The sequence below is a fragment of the Hemicordylus capensis genome, chromosome 4, assembly GCF_027244095.1.
Source record: "Hemicordylus capensis ecotype Gifberg chromosome 4, rHemCap1.1.pri, whole genome shotgun sequence".
Taxonomy (NCBI): domain Eukaryota; kingdom Metazoa; phylum Chordata; class Lepidosauria; order Squamata; family Cordylidae; genus Hemicordylus; species Hemicordylus capensis.
The window spans coordinates 175,347,345-175,374,303 of record NC_069660.1 but is presented as its reverse complement, the minus strand read 5'-3'; the positions used below and the strand labels follow the sequence as shown (position 1 = coordinate 175,374,303).

The 26,959-nt window shown below is 45.5% G+C and overlaps 1 protein-coding gene across 8 annotated transcripts in view; it reads right to left on the bottom strand.

Moving 5' to 3' along the window:
• Window positions 1-26,959, bottom strand: part of CFAP61 (cilia and flagella associated protein 61) — a 230,732-nt gene that overhangs the window by 131,270 nt on the left and 72,503 nt on the right. For all 8 annotated transcript variants that reach the window (XR_008306425.1, XM_053247244.1, XM_053247246.1 and 5 more), the window contains 4 exons: window positions 23,287-23,456; window positions 18,834-18,873; window positions 16,045-16,184; window positions 362-488 (listed from right to left, as the gene is read on the bottom strand). Coding sequence is in view for 7 of the 8 variants with exons in the window: in XM_053247244.1 (XP_053103219.1) it covers window positions 362-488; window positions 16,045-16,184; window positions 18,834-18,873; window positions 23,287-23,456 (477 nt within the window). In the remaining variant the exon portion in view is untranslated. The remainder of the gene's footprint in view (window positions 1-361; window positions 489-16,044; window positions 16,185-18,833; window positions 18,874-23,286; window positions 23,457-26,959) is intronic.

The following is a 26,959-nucleotide window of genomic DNA, read 5'->3' as shown; positions in this document are numbered from 1 at the left end:
TGATCCAGAAACAGTCTTTGATTCAGCTCTGCACTTATAGCTAGCATACTGCCTAGAATTCCTCTGAACATGGACTATTGCTCTTCCATCCTATCGGCTGGTGCCATGTGCCACCTTGTGGGGACATGCCAGAAAAACAACAACGTAAGCCTGAGTATGGCATTTGAAGTGTGGCAGCATCTCACTATCCATTACCTGCCATACTGGGCTACCAACGTACTGTATACAGATCTAGTATAGCAAAACATTCAAACTCCATGTTTTCGAAAGAGCCTGGCATGCATTAGCCCCTTCCAAATTCCACAAACCCACAATGTAAAGTGTAAACAGAAGCAATATAAATTACAATGCAACAACTTACTGGATCTCTCCGTGCTGATATATAGTTACTTAAGTCATCCAATATACTTCTGTTCAAGTCCAGAGTTTTGATTAACACTTCAATAGCAGGGACATCACTAGATTTTGCTGCTCTTACAAGAAAAGACCTGTTAGAAAAAAATAAACACATACACAATATATGTGGTGAACAACAGTTTATATTCAAGGTGCTGATTTTGACCTTTAAAGCCCTTAAAGGTTTGGGTCCGGGATACCTGAGGGACTGCCTGCTCCCAAGGCTTGCTGCCTGCTTGACAAGGTCATCTGAGGGGGCTCTGCTCCGGGTGCCGACAATGAGGGGGGCTCGGTTGTCGTGCACGCAGGACAGGGCCTTCTCTGTTGCTGCCCCCAGACTCTGGAATGCTCTCCCGGTGGCTATTTGCTCCTCAGTCTCCATCACAGCTTTTAGAAAGCATGTTAAATCGTGGCTTTTAACCCAGGCTTTTATTTGATTGTCTCTGCTGCTGCTCTTTGTACTCTGTATTGCTTTTATGCTTTTTAATTTTTAATCAGATTAGTTTTATATTTTTAGCTTAATATTTTAATTGTGTCTTTTTTACAAACTTATTTTTAAATTTAGCTGTAAACCGCCTTGGGATTGTTTTAATGAATAGCGGTATATAAATTTAACAATCCATCAACCAATAAAACTTGTTTCCAATCCCAGGCTTAAATATCCAGATATGTCTATGTTACTTTCATAGTAGATTATCATACTCCAGAGGTATTCTATGGTTTTGGTATAGCATTCTCACACGGCAATGAAATCAAACTGTGGATATATATACAGTAAATATCTGAATATTTGTTCAAAGGCAAATTCAAAGAAATTGCATCTTATGCTCAGCTACGCTACATATTCATAAAGTATCAAACAACTTATAAGTTTGACTTATATCATTTGATACCAATAAGTGTCATGGCTTTCCCAAAGGAATCCTGGCAATTGTAGCTTGATGTAGCTGCTGAGAAGTCTGTTAGAAATCTTTAGCTCCCCCACAGAACTAGAGCTTCCAGGGAAGGGAGGAATAACTGTTAAACTTGTCTGAGGCTGCACCATAGATAATACAAAATTTGTGTCAGTCTTCAATAGCTGATAAGAAGGGCAGAGTAAGAACTCCAGTTTCCTCTTGTTTGTTTATTAAGGTTTTTCAACTGAAGAACCAAAACGGAAAATCTTATTTGTCTGTATTTTCCCCTCACATTTATATAGGTATCCTGCCTTTCTAGAAAAATAAAGCAAAAATAAGCATACATTCTTAGCTAACAAAGAAAAAAATACAATACAAAGAACAACAAACAATTAAAACTATGTATGCCACAATTAAAACACCCTATACTGAGACAACAGTCGGCTGATATAGTCAGCACATGTCAAGTGTACAGCATCTCTGCCTCATGGGACATTTTTTTGGAAATATACAAGTAATATTCCATGAGAGTTCTATAGCCACCTGAGAGTTCTATAGTCACTCCATCCCACATAATCTCAAACTTGCTCAGAATGAGATTGGGCAGAACCTGAATCCATACGAGAAGGCAATCTGTTTGACAGTTATTGTGGATGCATATCCAGTACAGCCCTTTCAAATTCTGGCAGGACACTGTGCAAAGCAGAATGCAGTATGCATCTATTGCTTTGCAGTGGCATTTCTGGTCCACACAAGGGCACGGCTTCCTGGAAAACTGTATGTTGACTAGGATCCAGGCTGGTTTCGAAGGCAAAGGAAAGGCAGGACAATTCTTTCACAAATTCTCCAAACTCTGCTCACGTGTGCAAGTGCTTTGGTGTTCTGCTCTAGCTCTCTTGCTGCTACCAATGAAGTGGGATCTCTTTTCCCCCTGGTACAGCTGTTCTGTACACCAGGGACTGGAATAACTTTGTTCTTTAAAGTATCCCTCTGGGTTTTGTGTTGCAGCTCGCTACTTGAGAGAAAAAGCTTCCTTGCTGCAGCATGTACACTTGGGGGGGAGGGATGCAAGACAGGGGATTTGGAACACTGGTGATGCTGTGGCCTTGTTGCCACACCCATGCCAGATTTATGTTGAGCGGACAGTTTGATGCCTCTATTAACATCTGCTCTGACTGGGAGTTCTCAGTCTTGTTCCTTCACTCCCCCTCATGGAAGACCCAGCTGGATCCCTCTCAGCTTTTTGAAAGCTGTTTGCAGACTTTCTTCATCTCCTTTTGCTTCCAGTTTCATCAGCAGATTATTAATGGGCTTGCCATACAACGAATATGACTTCCCAGGAAAGGCCCCAGGCCAAGCAAATCCAGACGATGAAGGCCGTTCCTGTCTGATAACCACCTTCTCCTCAGACCCCTATCATGCCTGAGAAGACTGCATCCTGCCTGCCTTACAAAAATATGACACTCACCCCAGCAACTCACAACTCCTTTCACAGAGAAGAGATTCTCTTTACTTACAGAGGGTCTGTTCTCTATGAAAAGAAGTTGCAAAAGGGAAAAAGAAATATTTACAAGGTCTGATTCTACCTTCCAGAAACACAAAACACAGGGAGTATCTTGTACATACAATTAATTACAAAAACCAATTTTGAAATTAGTAAAATAACACCTGCGAATTGGGCACCTGCTTTTGAAAAACCAAACTCATTATGAAGTGATAGACTAGGAGAAAATATCTGTAGCCTCTGTACGTTCATTGTGCCCCTGGGAAGAACCAACTTACTCTAGAAACCCAATTCATCTGATGTCCAGAGGCAAGAGCACTATCATTATGATGCTTTACAGTCAAAATGGAAGAATATCTATTAAGCATTTCAGCCTGCGCCTTGCCATTATGATTTTTCATCCCTTCTTATTAAGTAGCAGGCCTTCGTGTTGCATTTGCCATCTCTGGCTTTTGTGTAAGGATTTTCTCCTTTACAACCTTTGCTAATCAGTCTTACACTTAGAGCCTTTGCCTTTATCTTTCTGACTTTGCACTTTCATGTCTCCTCAGTCCTCCTATGCACTTCTGGTGAGTTTGCTTTTCATCCATTTTATGCAACTCATTTTCTATTCACATGCCTTTTAAAACCTCATAGTGCAAAAACGCTGCATCGATCTTTGCTTTTTATATTTTTTCCCCTTCAGAAAAGGATTATTAGGGGCTTGACACTGGCTTTTATGTTACTCAGAATTTTTCCATTATTGCTTAGTTTTCTGTTCACGCTTACATCTTACTAAGAAGCTGTATTTTGCAATTGAGAGTCTTCAGATAAAAACAACTGGTCTGGTTCTTCACACCCACTCTGACTCTTGCTTATAATACCTTCATTTTTCATGTAAAGGTGCATCTTGCTTAGAGTATATATCCCCTCGTTGGAGGATGCTGTTATCTAAGACAGGAACAGGTCAGCTGACACCTATATAGAAGGATTTTATCTCTGGGGTATGTACAGGATGTGGAAGAAATATCAGGTAGGAAAGAAGTCAGAAATACTAGAGTTCAAAAGCAGAACCTCCAGTTCAGAAATTCTTTGAGGTCTGGCCTGTACAACTTGTGAATCTCTAAGTTAAATGCAGACCACAACTCTGTAAATAAGTCCGTCGTGGGAAACCCCCAGGTGCTGAATATATTTTGGAGGTATGAAGTTTTTTTCTCCCACTCGTGCCTCTGGTTGTAATCCATAATTATGTGGAGTGCAATTGGGTAGATGACCTGGCAAATGCACCAATTCCATATTCTTTGAGCAAGGAGGCATAATGATATGGAGACCGTCCCCCCCTTGGAGACTGACGTAGGCAATCACCGTCGTGTTGTCCAATGTTATTTGGACCACCGACCGTCGCAACTGTGGCTGGAATGCCTTCAAAGCGAGGAACACTGCCATCAGTTCTAGGTAGTTGATATGTTGCCTGATCTGGAAACACGTCCATCTCCCTTGGACACAATGGCCGTCGCAATGCGCACCCCAGCCCAACAATGACGCATCCGTTGTTACCCAGCGGCTTGGAGCTAATGGTTCAAATGGTACACCTTGTGTCAGATTGTTGGTTTCCATCCATCAATGCAACCCCTCCAAAACCACCTGCGGGATTTCTAAGCGCATGTTTTGGCTGTCCACATTGGGACGGAAGTTGCGCAGGTACCAGTGCTGCAACGTGTGCATACGCAACTGTGTGTAGAGGACTGTTGTGGCACAGGAGGCCATTAGGCCCAACAGTTTCTGAATCTGCACTGCTGGCTGTTGCGGGTTTTGCATAAACCTCCGAATGAGCAAATATATTTGCTGAATGCGCTCTTGAGGTAAACATGTTCTCTTTTTCCTGAAATCCAACATTGCACCTATGAAATTTATTTGTTTCCCGGGGACAAGGTTCGATTTTTTCCAATTGATATTGATCCCCAGATCTTTGAGTAGGTGGACCATGCATTGAATCTGTTCGAATAGCAATTCTCTGTCGTGGCTCACCAGGAGCCAGTCGTCCAAGTACGGATAGACCATCAGCCCCTGTGTCCTCAGGTAGGCCACCACCACTGCTACCACCTTGGTGAATACCCGTGGCACCGTTGAGAGACCAAAGGGTAGAACCTGATATTGGTATATTTGATCCCCCACTGTGAAGCACAGATATTTGCAGTGATTTTCTTGGATGCCGACATGAAAGTAAGCATCCTTCAGATCTAAGGTCGCCGCCCAAGTTCCCCGGGCTAAGAAGGGAAGAATAGCTTGTAAAGTTGTCATTCTGAATTTTGTGGTCTGGATATAATCGTTGAGACCCCGAAGGTCCATTATTGCCCTGATTCTGCCATCTTTCTTTGGAACCTGAAAATACCAGGAATAATAACCCGTCAGCCTGTCCTGCCACTGCACCTGAACAATCGCTTCCTTCTCTAACAGCACCTTCACTTCCTCCTGCAGTATCTCTGTGGCTGCTGTGAATCTCAAACCAGAGAATGGCGTCATTAAATTTCCACTGAAGTTCCCCTGGAGTCATGGACATAGAGTCTTGTAACAAGGAGTCCCACAGCAGGTGACTATAACGCGCCATACACATAGCATAGTTTGCAATACGTATTGCTAGGCTAGCCGTGGTGTAGATTTTTCTACCCATAACATCAATTTTACGTCCCTCTTTATCCCCAGGGGTTGTATGACGTCATCCCCCCTGAGATGTTGACGCACAGTCCACAACTAGCAAATTAGGAGCCGGATGATGCAAAAGGTAGGTATTCTCTTCCTCACTTATTCTGTATAAATTCTCTAAACACCTAGAAGTGGGAGTAGAGACGTGCAAGGCCTCCCATGCTGCCTTGGCTGCCTTACTAATTGCAGGTATCATATTAAGGGCCACCGGATGGGACGCTTTAGACTTGCCCATCATGTTGTATACTGGGTCTACAACATCAGCGTCTGGGGATTTCAGATCCATCCCCAAGGCCTCAGCAATATCCAGTATAAGGGCATGATATGCCTTTAACTCCTCTGTAGGAGAGGTAGACAGCCTTGATGGCACGTCAGATGGTGGATCAGACCTCCTGCTGATGTTGTCAGAATCCGAACCCGTCGAAGTATCCTCCAGCAGGTCACAGTCACCCAGTGAAGAGGGTGGCTCTGAAGGCGGGGGAGTGGCTTTCCGCTTCCTTTTGTCCCCAGGTTTCTCAGGTAGTTGAACATGTATCTGTGGATGCTGGGCTGTTGCTACCAGCATCTGAACATGTAGTTGTGGTATTTGAGGTGGATCTGCCTATAGTGGCTGCACATGTAATTGCGGTAGTTGGGGCGAAGGCGCCAAGGGTAGCTAGGGCGGAGCCGCCAATGGTTGTTCAACAGGTTGCTCCATCCACAATGCTGGATGAGGCACACAAAGATGCAACTGCTCCTGCACCTGCTCAGGCATTTGCCTGGCTCTCCACTGTAAAAATTCCACATAGTCATGTGGCAACGTGAGCCGAAAACTTCAGGCATGCTCAGGCTGCCTCGGCAATAAATAAGTCGCTTGCTGATCCACATGCGTTAAGGCCATCAAAGACTGAGCTACCGCAACTTCCAACGTTTTAGATGTCGAAAGATGTTGAGGTTCAAGGAGGCAGCGATGCTGAAGACTGAATCAATGTTGTGGCTGGCTTCGATGTCGAAGGTTGCATCGGCATGGATGGGTCCATCAATGTCGAAGAATGGAACAATGGTTCTTGTCCGCTCAAAAACTGCCAAGCACGCAAAGGTGAGCAAGAAGGAGTCTTAGGCGGATGTCTAGGCTCATCTTCCTCGACATCGAGTCCTGCACTCAGGAAACCCTGAAAGGTCGATCCTGATAGCGTACTCGAAGCCGAGCCCATCAGATCCCTCAGGTCAGTGTAATGCTCTCCCTCTTGCGCCTGTACATCCAGTGTTCTAGGGGTCGCAGGAGATTGGATCGGGGTCTGAGCTGGAGACAGCAAATGAGGCACTCTTCCAGTCAATATCGGAGTCTTCGATATTGACGAGGTGGGTTGGTCCTGGCCAACCGATGTCGATATAGGAGTCGGAAGCTGCGCCACTGTTGACATGGAGGGGGTCCTCGACATTGAGCACACACCAGGAGTCACAGACGCCTCAGAGCTCTGGGGAGCAAAAGAGGCAGACTTGTCCGAGTCACCTTCAAAAGTCTGTGCTGCCGCCGGGGAAGGGGTGCGGTGCCTCTTTACAGGAGGTGCCTCTGAACCCCCGGGTGCCACCTTCTCTAGACGCTCACGGTCCTTATGCTTGTGTTCCTTTCTTGAAACATCCTTTGGTTTCTTGAAACCATTTTCGCCCGATTTCAACGCAGTTTTAGACTGCTGGGGTGCAGTTCCGCGGAAATCCTGCTGCGCCTTTGGTGCCGCAGAAGTCTATTCCGAAGGCACCTTTGACGTTTTAGCACTCGATGTCGACTTTGACATCAACCTCGAAGTCAGTGAAGTATCAGGGCGTGGCATTGGGGGGCGAAGTGCCTCATCATATAGCGCAGCCTGAAGCCACAATGCCCTATTCTGCCTAATTTGTTTTGAAAAAGAGCAACAAACCTTACAGGCTGTGGTACTGTGCTCCTCTCCTAGGCACATTAGACAAGCCTCGTGATAGTCTGTCGAGGGAAGTTTCGCATGGCATTTTATACGCTGCTTAAATGTTCTTTTAACTTCCATCGTATCACAAGATAACGATCACTCTCAACCACAACTAGTCCGTTATTCTAAGCCAGTCAATTTTCCAATCAGAGGTCAAACGCCAATATAGGAAAACGATCTTTCGCCAGAGCCGGTCCATGACACAAATCCAGTCAGTTAGCTGATCCGAGTAAAAATTCAGAAATATCAGTCAAGCCAAGTCCGTAAAGCAAAACTTGAAGTCCGTTGTACAAGTCCGTTACCTAAACCAATTTTATCGATCAAGAAATCTAGTTCCAAGGAGCTTCAGCTATGAGGTTTGAACGCTAAGGCAGTCAAAGAGAAACTGGAAAATGGACGCCCCAACTGCCTCTTTAATGACTTCGCACAGCACGTTCAGGAGGGAGGGGTTGTCACAAGGAGCTAATCAATCAGCCTGCGAGGTCCCTGCGCAGGCGAAGAACCCATTCCTTATGACCACAATGGATCAATATCCAGATCCTCCAGTTCAGAAATTCTTCGAGGTCTGGCCTGTACAACTTGTGAATCTCTAAGTTAAATGCAGTCCACCAACTCTGTATAGCGGCCTATAAAGAGCTTGATAAATCTTCTGGTTTTGCTATTTGCTTGGGAGTGCAAAAACAAAGGACTGCCAAGTATCTGGAAGGTTAGTGATCTTCATCTGACTTGGTGGTCACAGACTGTAGACATCTCTTTTATCACTTGCTGTGGGTGCCTTCAGTTTTCTGGTTTCCCCTTCAAATCAGTTTTGCAGCTCCAATATTATGCAATACCCCCAAACATTCAAAGTCTAGTCATACTACTTGTCCACATGCCCCATGATAGAAAAAATAGAAACAAATTGTTCATCAGATGCAGAGTATGTCTGCCACCTTGTTCCCTTCCTTTCTTTTGTCCATCAACTGCACTCTGGAACACTGTTGAGTTAGTGGTACAAGTGGAGTAACCTCTCCCTCAGTAGAACTATCAAGACCATAACAGGACAGCCTTCAATAGTTAGTGCTGTCTATAATAAAAAAGGCAATTGCCTGGATAGATCAGAATACATAAATGCTCAGCTTGCTATCAACTGAAGCCTAGGAAACTTGTAAGATAGACAACGTGAACATGGCTCCAGGGGCATAACAGGCAGTGTCCTAATATGTTCAAAGAACATGAGCCCTCTGCACGCAGGGCTCTCATGGCCCCCTAAAAACCACTCACCTGTTGCCCCTCCCCACTGCCACCACCTGCCCACCACCCAGAGGCGTATCTAGGGAAAATAGCGCCTAGGGCAAACATTGAAATTGCGCCCCCTGTCCAAGCATCTGACACCCATCTTTCACATAACTTTACCATAATATCAGCTGAAAAATAAAAGTCAAGCTCATTAATCTTTTAAAATTTCAAAAACTATTTAGCAGTGGACTTAGTCAGACCAAAAAATGCTGGAAAACTACAAATTTCAGTATGTGGGGGCTCATGAAATACCCAAATACTATGTGGAGGTGTACTTGGAAAACTAAACAGAAGTGCCTGTCTTATTCTCTACTATGCATTGTAGCATCACCATTACATAAGTTTTAAAAATCAATGGAGAATTTGACTTTTCCCACATACTCTGTAAATAATTAAAGGATATGCAGAGTAAACTGTGTCACTGCTTGGAATATATTCTAGTATTTCAGAAAGACAGTTAAAATGAGAGAAAGAGAGCAAGAAACTCCCAGTGGGCCTTAATATTAAGGGTTTCACACTGATTCAAAGACAAACTCACCATTAATAACCATATTTTTTAAGACACCACATTTAACTCACTTATCATAAGAAGCAAACTAAGAGCAAATGAATACAATCCTAGCTCATAAGCTTCAGCTCGGTATTCACAAGCCCTGATTCTCTGTACATAGTGCCAATCTGAATATGTGTACAGTGTCTTATACTATATATTTATTATTATTATTATTTTTACCCGTAGCCCCTTTGGGGGGCTTCCTAAAGGCTGGGGGGGTTGCAAAGATTCCCCCTCACCCCGCTGGCCTCTAGGGCCTCACAGGGACCATTTGAGCATGTGCCGTGGCCGTTTTTAAAAATAATCTTGTTTTTTAAAAAAGGCCACTGAAAACAAAATGGCCATCGCGCATGCTCAAATTGCCTCTGCAAAGCCTGGCATGACCTAGAGCCTCACAGAGGCCATTTGAGCATGCATGGTGGCCATTTTGTTTTTGGCAGCCATTTTTTAAAAAATCAATTTTACAAAATGGCGCCACCCTTCAAGTGGCGCCCAGGGCATGTCCCCTGCCTGCCCTACCCCTAGATACACCCCTGCCACCACCTCCCTCTGCCGCCTCCTCCTCCATGTTGCCCCTACCGCTGGCTCTGACATAGTGTAAAGAAACAGTCCAGCGTACACCTGGTGAGCAATTCAAAAGCTGGATGGGAATGGCAGTGAGTGCACATGCACCCTAATATCAGGGCACATTTGTGCCCACTGCCATTCAAGAATCGCTTGCCGGGTGCACACTTGCCCCGGTGCCCGTCGCCATTTATTGAACCGCTTGCTGAGTACATGCTGGACTGTTCCTTACACTATGTCAGAGCCAGCGGCAGAGTCCCAAGGTCAGAGCCAGGGGCAGCACAGAGGAGAAAGAAGAGGTGGCGGCAGCAGCAACGGTTTTGTGGGGTCCTGCTGTAGAGGGGGGCTTTGTATTGGCAGTGACAGTGGTCAACACTCAAAATTAAAGTGTAAAAAAAAATGTGCCACCGACAAAAGGGGGGAGGGCCCCCCTGTTCATTTATTAAACACAGGCCCTCACTGGCCTTCTTACACCACTGCATGGGCATAGTTCTAGACCAAGAGCCAGCAGTCTTTCAAAAGTGATGTGCCAAGTCTTCACTTTAATTTAAGGTTTAACATGCCAGTAGATGAGAAGGTCTCTTCCTAATTAAACAAGGTCTCTATATCTAATTAAACTATTGCTGTATATAAAGTGAATATGTTTTAGAAATGCTTAATAAACAATTTAAAATTAATTATAATACAGATATTAGCAGTTTAGTGTGACCCTTGCCCCTGCCACTCTCCAAGGCTGGAGGGGGTGGTCACAGGGGCTGCTGCTGCTGCTCCCACTGCAGGATGAGGAAGAAGAAGGGACCCAGTCCACCACCTGTGCCATCACTCTTCCTCCACCAGCACCAACAATATGTTCTAACTTCCTGACATTGGCAGCAATGGTGGCAGCACTGAGCCCCTACTCTGCTCCACACATCCTCCCTTCATGCTGATGACATGAAGCAGGAAGGGAGGATGGAGTAGAACAAGTGCTTGATGTTGCCATCGCTGCTGCTGCTGCTGCTGCTGAGGAAGCAGAGTATACCAATGGCATTCACCCTACCCTAAAGATAAGCCTGATTGAACTAGCTGTGTGTCACTGAAAACCATTTCATATGTCATTTTTGGCATGTATGCCATAGCTTGCCGACCTGTTCCAGACAGAACTCTGTGAGAAAATTAGATGTGTCACAGGTCCAGCCAGTCCTCGTGGACAACCTAATAAGAAATCAAAGTCTGACACTTCCAGACTCTGCATGCAGAGATGCTTAAACCAATGGCCATTTTACAATCTACTTTTTAAATTGACAGACAATTATAGAGCTATCCACATAACACACTGCACAGATTTATTCAAACAACAATCTGTATTGTCCAGAAAGGAACCTGTGAAGGTGTCCTTAGAGTTTTCCAAAGAAACTGGACAGAGAGGATCCATGCCTGCACTTGCCAATTAATTTAAGATTATTTGAGCACTCCTGATGCAAATGGGTTGTGCAAGTTGCTAAGAAAAAAGCATTACTTAGGTTTTAAGAGGACTATCTGAAGAGTTTGTTCATAGCATTACTAGTAAGAAATTACAGTTAAACAAAAAGTTCTGGTAAAAACTAATCTGCCTACTGTAATCTTAATTGATAATTACCATCTTCACAAGTTAGCCCACTTGGGCCTCACATGTTCACACATCTGCCATCTTGAACTGGGGTAGATGATATCATTACAAACTATACCGTATGTGTTACTACAACTATACTAAATTTGGTTCAAATTGGTTTCCATTTCCGTCTCAAATGTACACGTGTTTGCCATCTTTATTTTATTTTATTTTATTTATTTGTTAGATTTTTATATCGCCTTTCATTAAAATAATCTCAAGGTGGTTTGCAAAACATTTAAAGCAATATAAAACTATAAAACAGTTACACAATAAACATATTAAACTGGAATATAAAAATACAAATCTAATTAAAAGTTTTAAAAAACTTAAACAATAACACTATAAAATGCTGAGCAGCAGCAATAAAAACAACACTCATATAAAAGCTTGGGTAAAAAGCCAGGATTTCACTTGCTTTCTAAAAGCTGTGATGGAGACTGAGGAGTGGATGCCTGCCAAGAGAGCATTCCAAAGTCTGGGGGCAATAACTGAGAAGGCCCTGCCTCCGTGCCTGATAGCCAAGCCTCTCTTATTGTTGGCATGCAAAGCAGAGCCCCCTCCGATGACTTTTTCAAGTGGGCAGAAAGCCAAGGATGGAGTAGGCGGTCCCTCCGATACCCAGGGCCCAAATCATTAAGGGCCTTAAAGGTCAAAACCGGAAACAAATTGGCAACCAATGTAGCTCTTTCAAAATGGCTGTAATATGATTCCAGCAGGAAGCTCTGGATAAAATCCTAGCTGCTGCATTTTGTACTAGCTGCAGTTTCCGAATATTCTTCAAGGGCAGCCCCATGTAGAGTGCATTACAGTAATCCAGCCATGACATGACTAAGATGGTGAATTGGGTTGCATGACATCATCACAAACTATGCCGTTGAGATGTCCTTATATGTCCCTACAACTGTACCAAATCTGGTTGACATTGGTCAAATTTCCTTAAGGAAAGTGTGCTAAAAATCTATGAACTTATTTGGTGCTCTTAAGCAAGCTGCTATCAGTTTGCATCTTCAGTATGGGTTGTTTTGCAGCACTGCTGTAAGAATTATTGAGAAGATGCATAAAAATGCTTTGAACATTCCCAAGCACTATTTATTATGATGACAGGAGGCTAGGAAACAGTGGTTTACCTAAAGCCACCCAGTGAATACATACCTGAGGCTAGATCTTAACTCCAGACTGCATGTCTGTCTTTTAAGGGAAGAGGAGCAGCCAGGGAGGAAACAAGGTGTCAGAAGGAGCCTTTGTTGTAGTACATGTGGCAACTACTATTCAGACGAAAAAAGCACTCTGTGTTTACCCAAATGTAAGCACATATGCAGTGCTGCTGCCAGGTTTGTGGGGGCGTTTGCAGGCTCCTTGGTGCTGGTGAGAGGGCAACTGTTCTGGTGAACACCATTATTTTAAAAAATCTATAATGCAGTGCTCCCACTCCTGCTGTTGTAGCACTGGATGCAATGGCTGGGACATTGCATCATAGGTAAAGGAAGATGGTGGCTGCAAGAGTGGCTGCCAAAGAGCCTTCTGTGCTGCCACCACCGCTGCTAAGGTAAGCCATCATATAAGTTTGGGGGAGGCTTACCTGTGTAATCCTCCCCAGAACCCTGGAATGCTTCACAGTGGCTGCCATCTTTTCTCACCAAAGGGATTGGCCTTGGACCCCGAGCTGGCTTGACCCCCGGCATTGGGGCTGCATATGTGTACAGAGCCTCTATGTAACAGAAATCTGCTTCAGTGGGGTTAGCCCATGCCAATTTTGTCTACTAGGTTTTCCTGAGCAGCAACAGAGGCAGCCACAGCCTGAGGCAAGCTGCAAGATTCCACGTCACCCCGCTCCACTAGTATTTAGAAGGGCACAGTTTCAAGTTGAGTAGAGTAAATTGCTTCTTGGCAGCCTCCTCTTGTCAAAGTGGCCACCTTTCATGGCTGGCAAGAGGGCTAGGTAATGATAAGAATTTGCTAGCAAGATGCTTATTCTCCTTAACTCCCATTTCCAAGCCTCTCAAAGATTAGGTGGGAATATCCCTATCTAGGGATGTACACAAAACGTGATTTGGAATCCATGCATGGAGGCCATATGCGTGCCAACATTGCATGGGGGCAGTTGGGGGAGAGCGCTGCTGGCACATGAACCTGAGGGGAACACCGTGATTACGGAAGAGGTAGCGTGCAATGGAGGAGCAGGTATGGACTTGTTCTCCTCTGTGTTGAAGGGGATGTGTAATCCCTCCATTTTAAAGGGATGTGCAGTGATTCAGACTTCAAATCATGTTTTGTGCACATTCCTTTGCCTATCTTACCTATGTGAGACTCTGGAAGGTCACTCACTGCACAAGGAGGAAAACTTCTCTCCCATATGGCACCTCTCCCAAATGCTTTTGCAAGGCTCTGATGGGAAGCTCCCAATCCCAGCCTTGTAAGGCTCTGAAAAGGCACCGCATGAGGAGGGAAGGCTATCAGAAACCTCCCCTCCCCTGTATGGTGCCTTTGTAGAAGTCTTACAAAAGCTTTCCCCATATGGTGTTTGCAGCAGCACCCACAGCCATTCCAATTTCTTGCTGTGACCCCCCTTCCCTCTGCTTGTTCAAAAGGCTGAGAGCAAGGGAGCTAGAACAGCAAGAAGTGATAATACTTCCCCACCCTCAGCCTTTTGAACAGGCAGAGGCCAGGAGGATGGGGAAGGAGAGAAGGCCAAGAGCAGCTGCTATATGTCTGGGGTGGCAATAACAGTGATGGATTGGGTGGGGTCGCAGGCAGCAGCAGGAGCAGAAGTGCTCTAACCCTCAGGCCTTAGGGACCCAGTCCATGGAGCCAGCGTGGTGTAGTGGTTAGAGTGCTGGACTAGGACCGGGGAGACCCGAGTTCAAATCCCCATTCAGCCATGAAACTAGCTGGGGGACTCTGGGCCAGTCACTTCTCTCTCAGCCTAACCTACTTCACAGGGTTGTTGTGAGGAGAAACTCAAGTATGTAGTACACTGCTCTGGGCTCTTTGGAGGAAGAGCGGGATATAAATGTAATAATAATAATAATAATAATGGGCTCCAAGGCCCAGGGGGGCCTCCTGCTTCCTGCCGCCACCCCACCCCATCCCATGTCCCATGGCATCGAATACTTCAAGAATTCAAGCCACCACGTGCATGGCTAGGGCGGGTGGGGCGGGGGTGAGCCGAGCAGGCCTCCCCCACCCTCATGGTGGCATTGGTGGTTGGAGCGGGAGTAGGAGCGGCCGCTGGGCCTGACCGTTCAGCCTAGTGGCCCTTGAGAACTGTGAAGAAGCTCTGGTGTGCCTACACAATTAGAATAGAGTGTCACAAGCTGGAGCTTCCTCGCAGTTCTCAAGGGCCGCTGGGCCAAACAGTCAGGCCCAGTGGCTGCTCCTACTCCATTCACCGATACAGCCACCACGGGGATGGAGGAGGCTTGCTCAGCTCACCCCCATGCCCCCTGGCCACGCACATGGCGGCTTCAATTCTTGAAGTGTTCGGCAAGTTAATTTTAACTCATGGTGGAGGGAGGGCCTCTGAAGCTCTTCAGGTCCGGGCACCAAAACTGCCTAGGTGCACCCCTGATCAGGGCTGCTGGGGCAGTCAATTCATTGCCTCTGCCATTACCTGAAACAATCGCCTCGCCTCACCTCATTAGGAAGGTGTCCCTGAGCAGCAAGCTAGTTGACTCAGGAAGTTTTTCTTACCTCCCCTCTGATGCTGTTTTAGCATTTGGTGAAATCTATTCTGTTTTGTTATGTTCATACATAACATACATTTTGTTATGTTGAATGACTCCTCGTCTGTGTTAATCCTGCTACTTTCTCTTGTTAATTTGCCAGTGAGGCGATTCTCACGATAGGGCAAAATCGGGCTAAGGGAGCCTAGCCCAATTTCGCCCACGCATGAGAACCACCGGGCTTGCAGCCGAGCCCAGTCTCACCAAAGTGGGTAACCTGCTTAACTCACCCTCCCCTAAGCCCAGGTTAGCGGAGCGAGTGCTCCACTAACCTGGGCTATCAGATTGTGTGTTGTGGGGGCGCAACTCTGCACCACAGCAACTCACGAGTAGACCCCCGACCGGGAGGCTAAAAAGCAGCCTCCCAGTTCGGGGGTCTCTCCCGCATGCCCTGAGCACTTGCGCAGGGCATGCTGGAACCTCCGAGGGCTGCACGGCCCGCGATCCCCGCAGCCCCCGCCAGCTCCATGACAGAGCCGGCAGTTGTGTGGGCGGCTGATCCGGCCGCCCAGAGCTCTGTGAGTGCTCATCTGCGTGGAGAGCGGGCTAAGCCCACTCTCCCAGCTTAACCCTGTCCGGCAGTTCCCACTGGTCGTGGGAACCGCCTCAGTGGGTTTTTTTTGTTTTATTGCGTGAGTTTGGCTTGTTTCAAGCTTTAGTTCATTGCTAGCTGCCATGGTGATCTCTTTTGAGACTGAATGGCTAGATATAAATATTTCTAATAAAATATATAAAACCTATATCTAACCATATGTTATCTGCTTATTTCGTCCAGTAGGTACATAAACAATTAATTAATTAATTACAAATTAAAACAAAGTATTCAGTTATGCTTCTTCAGGATTTGTTGTAGTAGTAGTAACATCTGACACTAACTTGAGCAATCCCGAACGGTGGAACACATAAAGTTCTTGGTCCAGTGTACAGTTGCTAAAGGGAACAATCCGAACAAAGTTCTGGATCAGTTGAAATTCTGGCACCATATGTGGCACTGAGATGATGCAGAAGTCTCTGTCCTGGGGTAGGGGTGGGGGGATAATACAACAGTAGCTTATAAAAATCATATACAAACTGTTTAAGAAAATAGTTCAGATGGAAAGAAAGGGGAAAAATTATATACTAAATATAACACACAGGCTTGGATTCAGAGAAGCACATGGAGGTCTTTCTACCTCTGTTGCAGCTTCTAAGGGTTGGACTAAGGATTACTTCAGTATCAAGGTCTGCCTGGTCCTAGTGTACAATGTTGTATAATCCCCAGGGGCGTAACAAGGCTGGAGTGGGCCCAGAGACAACATTTTAAAATGGGCCCCTCGCTGATACACACACACACTTCACATGTGACTTGCCTCTGGGGGGGCCCCTCGAGGCGTGGAGGCCCCCAGGCAGCCGCCTCCCCTTGCCTAATAGTACTTACGCCCCTGATAATCCCCATCATTTTACTTGGCTTCAACTCTTGACTTTTGTTCCTAACCTTGGTTTGTCTGCTCAGTTTCAATGCTAGCTTTGGTTTCAACTCTCATCTTGGTTCCTGAAACTGTTTGTCTGCTTGGCTTCAAACGGTATTGGTTTCAACTCTTGTCCTGTTTCCCAGTTAGTCTGTTTGGCCCTCCTGGTCCTGACTTAAGACTCCACTCAGTGGTGGCTGCCCACAGTCACCTCCAACACACAGTTCCCAGAATGGAGAACTCCCTGCTGGATTGAGTTCTAGGTAAACACTAGTACCACATTTCCCACAGATTATGGAATTCCCATGCAAATTAAAGATTCAGACACATTTATGCAAAACTAATCTTTTGTAAGAAATATAATCATTACCTATGACCAAACATTTTATAAGGTAGTAAGAACTATCTAAAAAGACTGAAGTTGAAAACCAGTATTGCAGGAGACATAGATAATTTCTGGTATAATTTATACAAGAGCATTGCACATAAGTAAACCCAGCGAAGTTTTTTGTTGTTTTCTACAATAACTATGCACTCTTGAATGTAGGGGTGTGCACGGAACCATTCTCAGTGATTTGGTTTGAATACTGAATTTGAACTGAACCGCCAGTCGGTGAGCCAGTTCATTAGGACAGGCCCAGAGGTTCAGTTCGTGCAGTTGAACCGGGTCAAACCAGTTTGGCCCTGTTCAAGGGGCTATGCTTGTAAAGGGGAATCCAACTATAACAAACAAAGGGGATTCCTACTTCTAAAGGGGTTCAAGGGGCAGGTGGGGGTGGGCAAGAGTGCACCTTACAGGTGGTAGCACAGCAGCAGCAGCAGCATTGTCATTAGTGGCTTCTTGGCTGTGGCCCTCTAAGTCCAGCTGGCGCTCCCCCGCAGCAGGACAGTCTGGCAACAGCCTGGTTCCGGCCTCTGGCATGTGCAAAGGCAATTTGCATGACCTGTGCACATGTACGGTGGCTGGAACTGGCCTGCCGCCAGCCCGTACTACCGCGCAGGAGTGCTGGCAGGGACTACAGGTGCCAATGCTGCTTCACCACCACCAGTAAGGTGACCTCTTGCCTATACCCGCCTGCCTTTTGAAACCCTTTAGAGGCAGGAATCCCCTTTGCTTGTAAAGGGGAATCCTCACTGGACTCACCCCTAGGTCTGGGTTGAACCAGTTCAATCTGAACCAGGCCTGATTCAGTTTGAACTCGAATGGAGCCCAGGCCTGTTCAAGCTTGAACCGGTCAAACTGGGCCGGTTCAAATCGAACCTGGTTCTGCACATCCCTACTTAAAAGCAGGATCTGTGGCTGAATATACTATGCAGGCTTTCGGCTATTAAGCAGCCTTTCTATATTTGTTCTGAATATTTCGGCACTGAGAATCACATATTTTACCTTGCATTTTAACTAACATTTTGTCTTGTGCCTGAAATTCTGCAATATTTTTTTTAATGTGGAAGCAAAAGCCATGCAAAATTTCATTCTTTATTTTGCTTGCACAGCTGTATTTGTATTTTGTTTTGAATAATTTAGATTTTTGAGTTCTATTTGTTGCTTTTTATCATAGAATGAGGAAAGATGCTTTAAAATACAGCTGGAGGGGGGCAATGAAGAAAGTAAAAATACAAAACTGTGAGACCATTCACCCTCAGCTATTAAACTGTTACCCGGTTCCATAAATGCTCACATATTTTCAAGGTTTATTCAACAGAGGTTTATATGAAGACTGATTGCAAGCCACCTTATGTTTCCAATACACCCAGAAAGAGAAGTAGAATATAATTGCTAAAATAAATATAAGATTTCCCACAGCAGCCCAGAACTCTTGCATGTGTATTCAACATTGTGCATGAATGCCCCAAAGCTGTTCTTGGTCTCAGGGGAGATGGCAGTTATGTAGGGGATGGGGAAGAAACAGGAAGCAGGCATTGGACTGGAGGCAGCCAGGACAGGGAAGATTTCCTGGAAGTTCAGTCAGATGCCTTGAAGCTTAGTTTAGAAGAAAAAGGAGACTGGGTATGGAAAATAATCTCTGTATGAGGAATGGGAGGGAGCCCTGGATCAAAAATCTTGCACTCCCTTCTGGGTCCTTTCTTGAAACCCTGCCACAAGCCCCTCAGCAAATCCTTATAGATACCCTTAAAACCACTGGGCTATTCTTTCCCCTAGAAAGCATGTTTGCTGAACACTGGCTTGTTTAATGTGGCTGTATTGCACATACTTACTGGGAAAAGGTTGAACACAAATTTCATGAAATCCAATGACCTGCAAATAAAACAAAAGAATTTTACAAAATCCTGGCATTTTCAGTGTACAGTAGTATATATCTACCCTGTCCCATTGCTACCTTGTTCAAAAAACAGGCAGCACTTACCAACTGCAAAGATATAGGCTATAGAGCGGCTCCACACATAATGATGCCTAAGGTTGCTGCAAACCGCCACAGCCCTGGGAGTAATGGGAGCCCTACATCTGCTCTTGGCAATGATATGCCAAGATCGGGCATGATGTCTGAACCCACCCATCTTGGTTTATCCTGCCCTACTGCAGCATGAAACTAGACATTTGACATGAGGGACAGATGTCTAATTCTGTGCTGTAAATGGGCAGGATATGCTGAGATTGGTAGATTCATATGACATGTCTAATCTGAACATATTGTTGCCATGACCGGAATTAGGGCTCCTGGGCACTCCCAAAGCTGCAGTGGCTCGCAGCAACCGTAGGTGCCTCATTATATGAGAAGCTACCCATTGTTTACAGCAGAATGCACAATAAGACACCAAACTCTATTCTTTCCTCAGATCAATGGGGAAAGATCACAATAATTCATTGACATATAACATAAAATGTATTTTGCTTACAAAATTTATTCCAGTTGTGTCATTTGCTGTTTCGCCTAATTTAACTGGTATTTTGACAAGAGTTACTATGGTAAATAGCAAAACAAGCTTTCCCCCCCATGGAACATGCCCCCAAGACATAGTCAGAGCAGGTAGCAATAGCAATAGCACTTACATTTATATACCGCTCTATAGCCGGAGCTCTCTAAGCGGTTTACAATGATTTAGCATATTGCCCCCCAACATTCTGGGTAGGGGGACAGACACTTCAAAGAAGATAATCCCCTATTAAAAGGCCCACTGGTGCACCATTTTACAAGTAGGGACACAACTTGAAACAGCAAACTGATATACTCTGTGACAAGTAAATAGTTGTGATTCTTCCCTCTCGTGCCTCCTCTCTGGCTTGTGTACACATGTGTGCTGCATAAGCATGTACAGCAAAGAACAAATGAGATTCAAGAGTGACAGGGACAAATCAAATATCAACTCTGGAGGTAAGGGGCCAGTTGGGAACTGCTAAAGCATTTCTTACTGCGCAATTAGGTCCAGGAATATATTTCTGGATAGGCAAGTGGTCTTGTTGGCCAGACGTTTTATCAGATCTGACAGCTAGGCCTTATCTGGAAATAAGGGATTTGGCAACCATTCACAATGGTTTTGTTACTTCTAGGCTTTGCTAATATAAATGCAGGGTATTCAAAAACTCCAGCTATTGCAGACTGTGTGGCCCACTACTTGAAGGGGTTCAGGCAAAGCCTTATACTGTAAAAACAACAGTTGTTGCCAACCAGCTTTCAGTTATGAAGGGTATTCACATGTGCAGCCTAACCCAGGCTAGGGCAGCCCATCCTGGGTTAGGCTGTGTTTGTGAAGTGCAAGAATCCAAGTGGATCTTGGCACTGCCTACCTGCCTGACCCAGCTTTTTACTTCAGCCTTTATTTGAGGTTAAGGGCGCAAGCCCGAGCAGACACAGAGACAGGTGCCTAGAGAGCCAATCACATGGGTGTATCCTCCAATGACTGTGCTCATCACACAGTGCATTTTGGGATACATGGAGGCTGGGACACATCGCTCTGCACTTCCCACCACTGTTGCGGGATCATTCTGGGGGAAGGTAACTTTTGCACAGCCTCCACACACACCCCTCCGGCTACCCAGGAAACATGGGTCTGCACTTCCCTCCACCGTTGCAGGATCGTCTGGGGGAGGGGGAAGGTAAGTTTTGCACAGTCTTCCCTGTTGTTGCCCACCCTCAGTTGCGTGGATAACCTTTATATCTACTGTTTCATGGTCTAGGTCCAGCCAGCCTAATAAGTTGCCTCTCTCACATGGCTGTAGCATGGCTGGAGTGAGTCCTGGGACAAAAAGTGAGGATGGACCTCTAACCCCTTCCCCCCCCCCCCACCTCCCAGTTTCTTCTTCAGAGACGTGGGGGGCGAAGAGGAAAAAAGCAAGATGTTGGTCAACTGGCAGGCCTCCTCTCCCTCAGGAACCCAGGGACATTTGTCTCCTACCCCACCCACACTTGTTCAATTATAGCTAGACCCTTGCTCTCCCTGGGAACTTCCACATTTGTTAAATATATCCATGCTACTGGATATGCACTGTCTAAACTCCCTTATTGAGGGAATTACCATCCATTAGGGTTAAGAGCAGGAGTTCTCTGTGATAGTCTTGCACTTAAGGAAATCTTCACCCAGAGAAGTCTGGCTTTGCTTGACATTAGTGACCTCTAGAAAGGTTTTCAAAAGCTTTCTTTGAAGAAAAAGCTTTTCATCAGTCCTCTGCTCAGTAATTTATTTTACTGAACTTTCAGTATTTCAGAATCTCGGTATTTAATACTAAAGGAAATATGGTTAGTTTAAGTTAAATATAGGTTCATGAGAAAATATGGTTTTAACAGAAGTTCCCAACAGTTTAACATTGACTGAGGCAATATGATTAAATGATTTTAAACCTACCATCTATATTTCTGTGGGGAAAAATGATACTGGCCAGAACACCAAAAGCTGCTGAAAATTTGTGGTAGCCCCTCCCTCCCACAAATAATACCACAGCAGTGGCAAGATCTGGGGTCAGACAGAACTACTGTCTTGAGAGCCAGCGTGGTGTAGTGGTTAGAGTATTGGACTAGGACCGGGGAGACCCGAGTTCAAATCCCCATTCAGCCATGATACTAGCTGGGTGACTCTGGGCCAGTCACTTCTCCCTCAGCCTAACCTACTTCACAGGGTTGTTGTGAGGAGAAACTCAAGTATGTAGTACACCGCTCTGGGATCCTTGGAGGAAGAGTGGGATATAAATGTAATAAATAATAATAATAATAATAATAATAATAATAATAATACTATAGAACTACTACGTAGTTCTGTCTGGCCCCAGATATTCATCAAAGGACCAACAGCTACCAAGGGCTCCCTTTTGTACTGCTGGGGAACGGCATTACCTTCACTTTTGCAATAACATCAGTCAGAGAAGATTAGCCTGGCCTCAAATTGATATGAAAATCTGTTTTAAAAACTCAACTCTGTGCTGGCCTGCCATTCCCAAACATACACAAAACATTAATTGTATGGGGTTCACACCAAAACTACAAACTATCCACTGGAATCCAAATAAAAAACTAAACCAACTTTTAAAGAATATTTCTAGAATTAATAATAAAATATTAAACAAACACTATAACGCAAAAGTTTTGTCTCACACAATAAATATTCATCCTCTAAATTCAAAAATACAGTCCATGCAATGTAACAGAGAAAGACGAAATGACAAACAGTTTTCACTGCTTCAGAAAAAGCCAAAAAGTAGATTCTCCCTTGATAAAGCAGTTTTCAAAATATCTGAAGATCCTCTCATGAAAGTAGAAGGTCAGGAGTGAAATTCTACATGATTGTAGAAGCTGCCAAGAATGTCTCAAGATCTTCTCATGGGAGTAGAAGGCCAAAAGCCAGTAGGAGAAAGGTTATGTAACAGAATAGTAGAAGCTACTAAACACGTTTCAGCCCAATCAGGTATTCTTTAGTGGCACAATGTTCAAGTTGTAATGTCCTCACTGGATCTTATTAAACCAGCCAAAGTAGCCCCCAGTATGAAATTAACTAAATCTGTAACACTTGAACAAATATCAGACATAGTATGGAGTGATAGTCCATACTGAGACTATTCACACAAGCAGCCCAAATAAGACTAGCGTATGCCCTCAACCCCAGGTTCAGGATTGTGTGTGTGCTCAAGCTTCTCTAGGGTAGCTTCTCTAGGCACCTGACCAAATCCTCCAATGCACTGCGCTGCTCTTGCAGTGCATTATGGGATTCTTGGAGACTTCTTTTTCTGGCCTCCAGTGGTCTGTGCTGCTTGGAGAAGTGTGGCTTGTGTGGGCACATGACAGTGTGCTGAAGAGGAGATCATTGATAGTCTGTAGGGGAGGAAGGTTCATCCCTGCCTTCCCTGCCATCTGCTCCTCTCATGGTTGTGTGTATGACCTTAATATGTCTGATACTTGTTCCAGTGTTACAGATTTAGTTAACTGCATACTGGGAGCTACTTTGGCTAGTTTAGTAAGATCCAGTGAATGGTGGCATTAGAGGGCTTTGCAGAAAATTGGTACTGCTCTATTTGGGTTTTTCATTTGTATATTTTTAATATTAGATTGTTTTATCATGTAAGCTGCCTTGAAGACCCCAACTGGGTCAAAAAGCAGGATATAAATATTACAAACAAACAAACATATGCATCCACCCAGTGAGCTAAAAAGAACAGGAAAATAATCATATAGCCTCACTGTTGCTTTTAACCTGTTATGATATATAGTTTCTGTACCGCACTTGCCTGGTTTCATGTTTCTCATCAATACAAAACAGTTGAATACAAAAAGCATTTACTTCTCCTCTGTACACAGGATGGAAAAGTTCTCTATCAGGAATCTCAGTGGCTTTCCAATCCATGCTTCTGTCTCTGCCTAAGGGCAATTCTGATGAAGATGTAGCAAGTGTTTTTTCCTGCATGAAGAAGGAACAAATATACAAATAAGAACAAACTACTGCAAAACCTTCCAAAACTTAGTGGCTGACATCCAGACTAAATTACTCCTGAGTAGTAATATTGAAATTAAGTATTCCTTTAGAGTAACTCCTGAATAGTACTATGGAGTAACTTATTCCGGATGTCAGCCATTATCTTTTTATAATAGCAGAATACTGTATAAGAAAAATAGGCTTCTACTGTTTTACTTTGAAGAGTAATGCGAAGCATTTTACACACAAGAAAAATATTCATTTGGTTAAGATCATTATAGATTTGGGTCAACGTACACATTACACAGAGTTCCGTATATAACTTCCCCCCAAAATAATCCATACCAAAAGAGGTTGCTCTCCAGTAACTATTGATCTGGTAGAGATACGTCAACATCCATAAGAATGGGTACTGCACCTGTGCAGGATCCTCATGGTAGAATGCCGCAGCTCAATGAGGTGACTGAGCCATGCCGACACACCGACAGAGTGCTATTTAAAGGCAGGCCAGGCGCCATGTTCTTCAGTTCATGGAGGATGATCATCCAGAATCAGGTGAGTTCATCATAGAAGGAGAATAGCATGCATACTCAATATGCACATAGCATAGCACTATTGCAGAGGAGTGGTTCGGGATGGTCCTATGGATGTTGACGGATCTTTACCAGATCAATATTTACAGGTGAGCAACCTGTTTATCTGGATTGAGATCTGTCGAGATCCATAAGAAAGGGTGTTTAGCTAGCTCCCAAGAGGAGGAGGGTGCAGTAACGCTTCTCCTGAAGCTCACCTCAGCAGCAGAATGCATATCTATGGCATAATGCTTGACGAAAGGTAACTTAGTGGACCAAGTTGCTGCATTACAGATATTTGTGAATGGTATCCCTGATAGGTGGGCAGTTGATTAAGCGTAGGCACAGGTAGAGTGGGCCTTGATTGCTTCAGGCAGTTCCACATTCTGTGACTTGTAGGTTAGCATAAGAAGTTCAACCAGCCATCTGGACATACTTTGTCTGGAAATGCAGGAGCCTCTTACAGATAGGGGTGAGTCCAAACCGATCCGGCGGCCATTCTAAAGAATGGCCGAACTGCCGGACCGGTTCGGCCCTTGCTGGTCCGGGTCCGGGTGGGCGGTATTGCTTTAAGGGAGGGAGGGCTTGCTTACCCCTCACGCCTCTTTGCCCCTTCCAGCACCCGTATTTAACAGACTAACGGGGTGCTGGAAACCAGCCGCCCCCGCCGCGAGCAGATTTACCCACCAAAACTACCAATACCCCTGCCGCCGCCGCCGCCCGCCAGCCCTCCCTCCCTCCCAGCTGCCCGCCCACCCGCCCGAGGACTCACCCGATGCTTTAGAAAAAACGAGAGGAGCTACCGGACGGAGCTCCTCTCGCTACGAAGGCCTGTTGCATACTGAAGGCGCTTTGCACGCGCACGCATGCGCGCGCCACAAAGGACACCGATCACCGGAGGCCCGGTCTACCCGCTGGGAAAAGGCCAGGTAGACCGGGCCTCCAATCGCCGGAGGCCCAGTCTACCCGGCCCGGCAGGTAGACCGGGCCTCCGGCGATCGGCGTCCTTTGCGGCACGCACATGTGCGCGCGCGCAAAGCGCCTTCAGTATGCAGCAGGCCTTCGTAGCGAGAGGAGCTCCGTCCGGTAGCTCCTCTCGTTTTTTCTAAAGCATCGGGTGAGTCCTCGGGCGGGCGGGCGGGCAGCTGGGAGGGAGGGAGGGAGGGCTGGCGGGCGACGGCGGCGGCGGCAGGGGTATTGGTAGTTTTGGTGGGTAAATCTGCTCGCGGCGGGGGGGGGCGGTGGCGGGGGCGGCTGGTTTCCAGCGCCCCGTTAGTCTGTTAAATACGGGCGCTGGAAGGGGCAAAGAGGCGGGAGGGGTAAGCAAGCCCTCCCCGCCCTTAAAGAAAGGCCCCCCTTTGGTGCCGGTCCGGACTGCTCCGTACCGTGCACAGCCCTACTTACAGAGTCCTTTTATGCCACAAATAAATGCTTGTTGGATCTGAAGTCATTAGTGCAGTCCAGGTAATATAAAAGTGCCATCCGTACATCCAAGGAGTGAATTGCAGGTTCTAAAGGTATAGATGGATCCCTGAAGAACATAGGGAGAACAATGTCCTGGTTGAGGTGGAAGTCAGACACTACCTTGGGTAAAAAATCCGGGTCCATACGCATTAGCACTTTTCCAGGATAGATTCTGGTGTATGGAGAATCAATCCACAATGCTGTCAATTCACTAACGCATTTGGCCATAGTTATGGCAAGCAAGAAGGCAAATGAGGTCTCGGTTAAAGCCAAAAGGATCAAGGATAAGCCCCATGGTTCGACAGGTGTGCGAATGGGCGGATACACATTTATAAGGCCTTTCAGGAAAGCTTTACTATCTGGGTGTGAAAAGAGAGTCTTCCCCTCACAGCCCGAATGTTTTGAAGAGAGTGCTGCTAGATGTACCTTTAAAGATACATTAGCCAACCCGTGTGATTTTAGATTAATCAAGTAGAGGAGCACATCTTTGATTGTGTCTTGACTAGATTGAAACCCATGTGTCCTTGCATAAGTTTTGAAACGAAGTCACTTACTAAGGTAATTTTGTCTAGTGGAAGACTTCCTTTAGTTAAGTAGGATTTTATTCAAAAGCCGATGTGCCATGCTGTTAGACGGAAAGTGAGAATGTCTGGGTGCAGGACGTTGCCATGGCCTAGTGCCAGGAGATCTATCTCTAGTGGTAGTCTCTGGTAGTGGTTTGCTGACAGTATGAGTACCTGTGGAAACCATGGTAGCCTTGGCCACCATGGAGTCACCAGGATACACGATGTAGGAGCAGTCAGAAGGCAGGAAACCACTCGGCTGATCAGTGGTCATGGCGGAAACATATACGGGATTTCCTGCTGTCAGTCCAATTGGAAGGTGTCCCCCCAGTGATCTCGGGTCGTGACCTACCCTGGAGCAGAAACGAGTGCACTTCATGTTCTCCGAGGTGGCAAAGAGATCTATTGTTGGTGTTATCCAACCCGTGAAGAGAGGTGAAATATAATCTGTCTCGATTTTCCATTCAAGGTGTTGTTGATGTGGGAAATTTCAACTTAAGTCATCTACCAGGATGTTGTCCAGGCCTTTTATGTGGATGGCTATTGGGCAGACCTGATGCCTGATGCATCAATGCCATAGTTGTAGGCTGAGTGCACAAAGAGACCGGGACACTGTCCCTCCCTGACGGTTGATGTAGGCTAGTGCAGTGGTATTGTTTAACTGCACGTGTACGATTCTTCTCTGTAGAAGGAGCAAGAAGTCTTTCATTGCTTTGAAGACAGCCAGCAGTTCCAGGAAACTGATATAAAACTGTGCTTCAGGAGGTGCCCAATTGCCCAGAATCTGATGGTCCCTGCAGTGGGCCCCCCAACCTAGCAGAGAAGGGTCCATTGTTAACCAGAAAAAGGGAGTCAGTATCTGAAAAGGAACCCCTTCCAAAAGATTCTT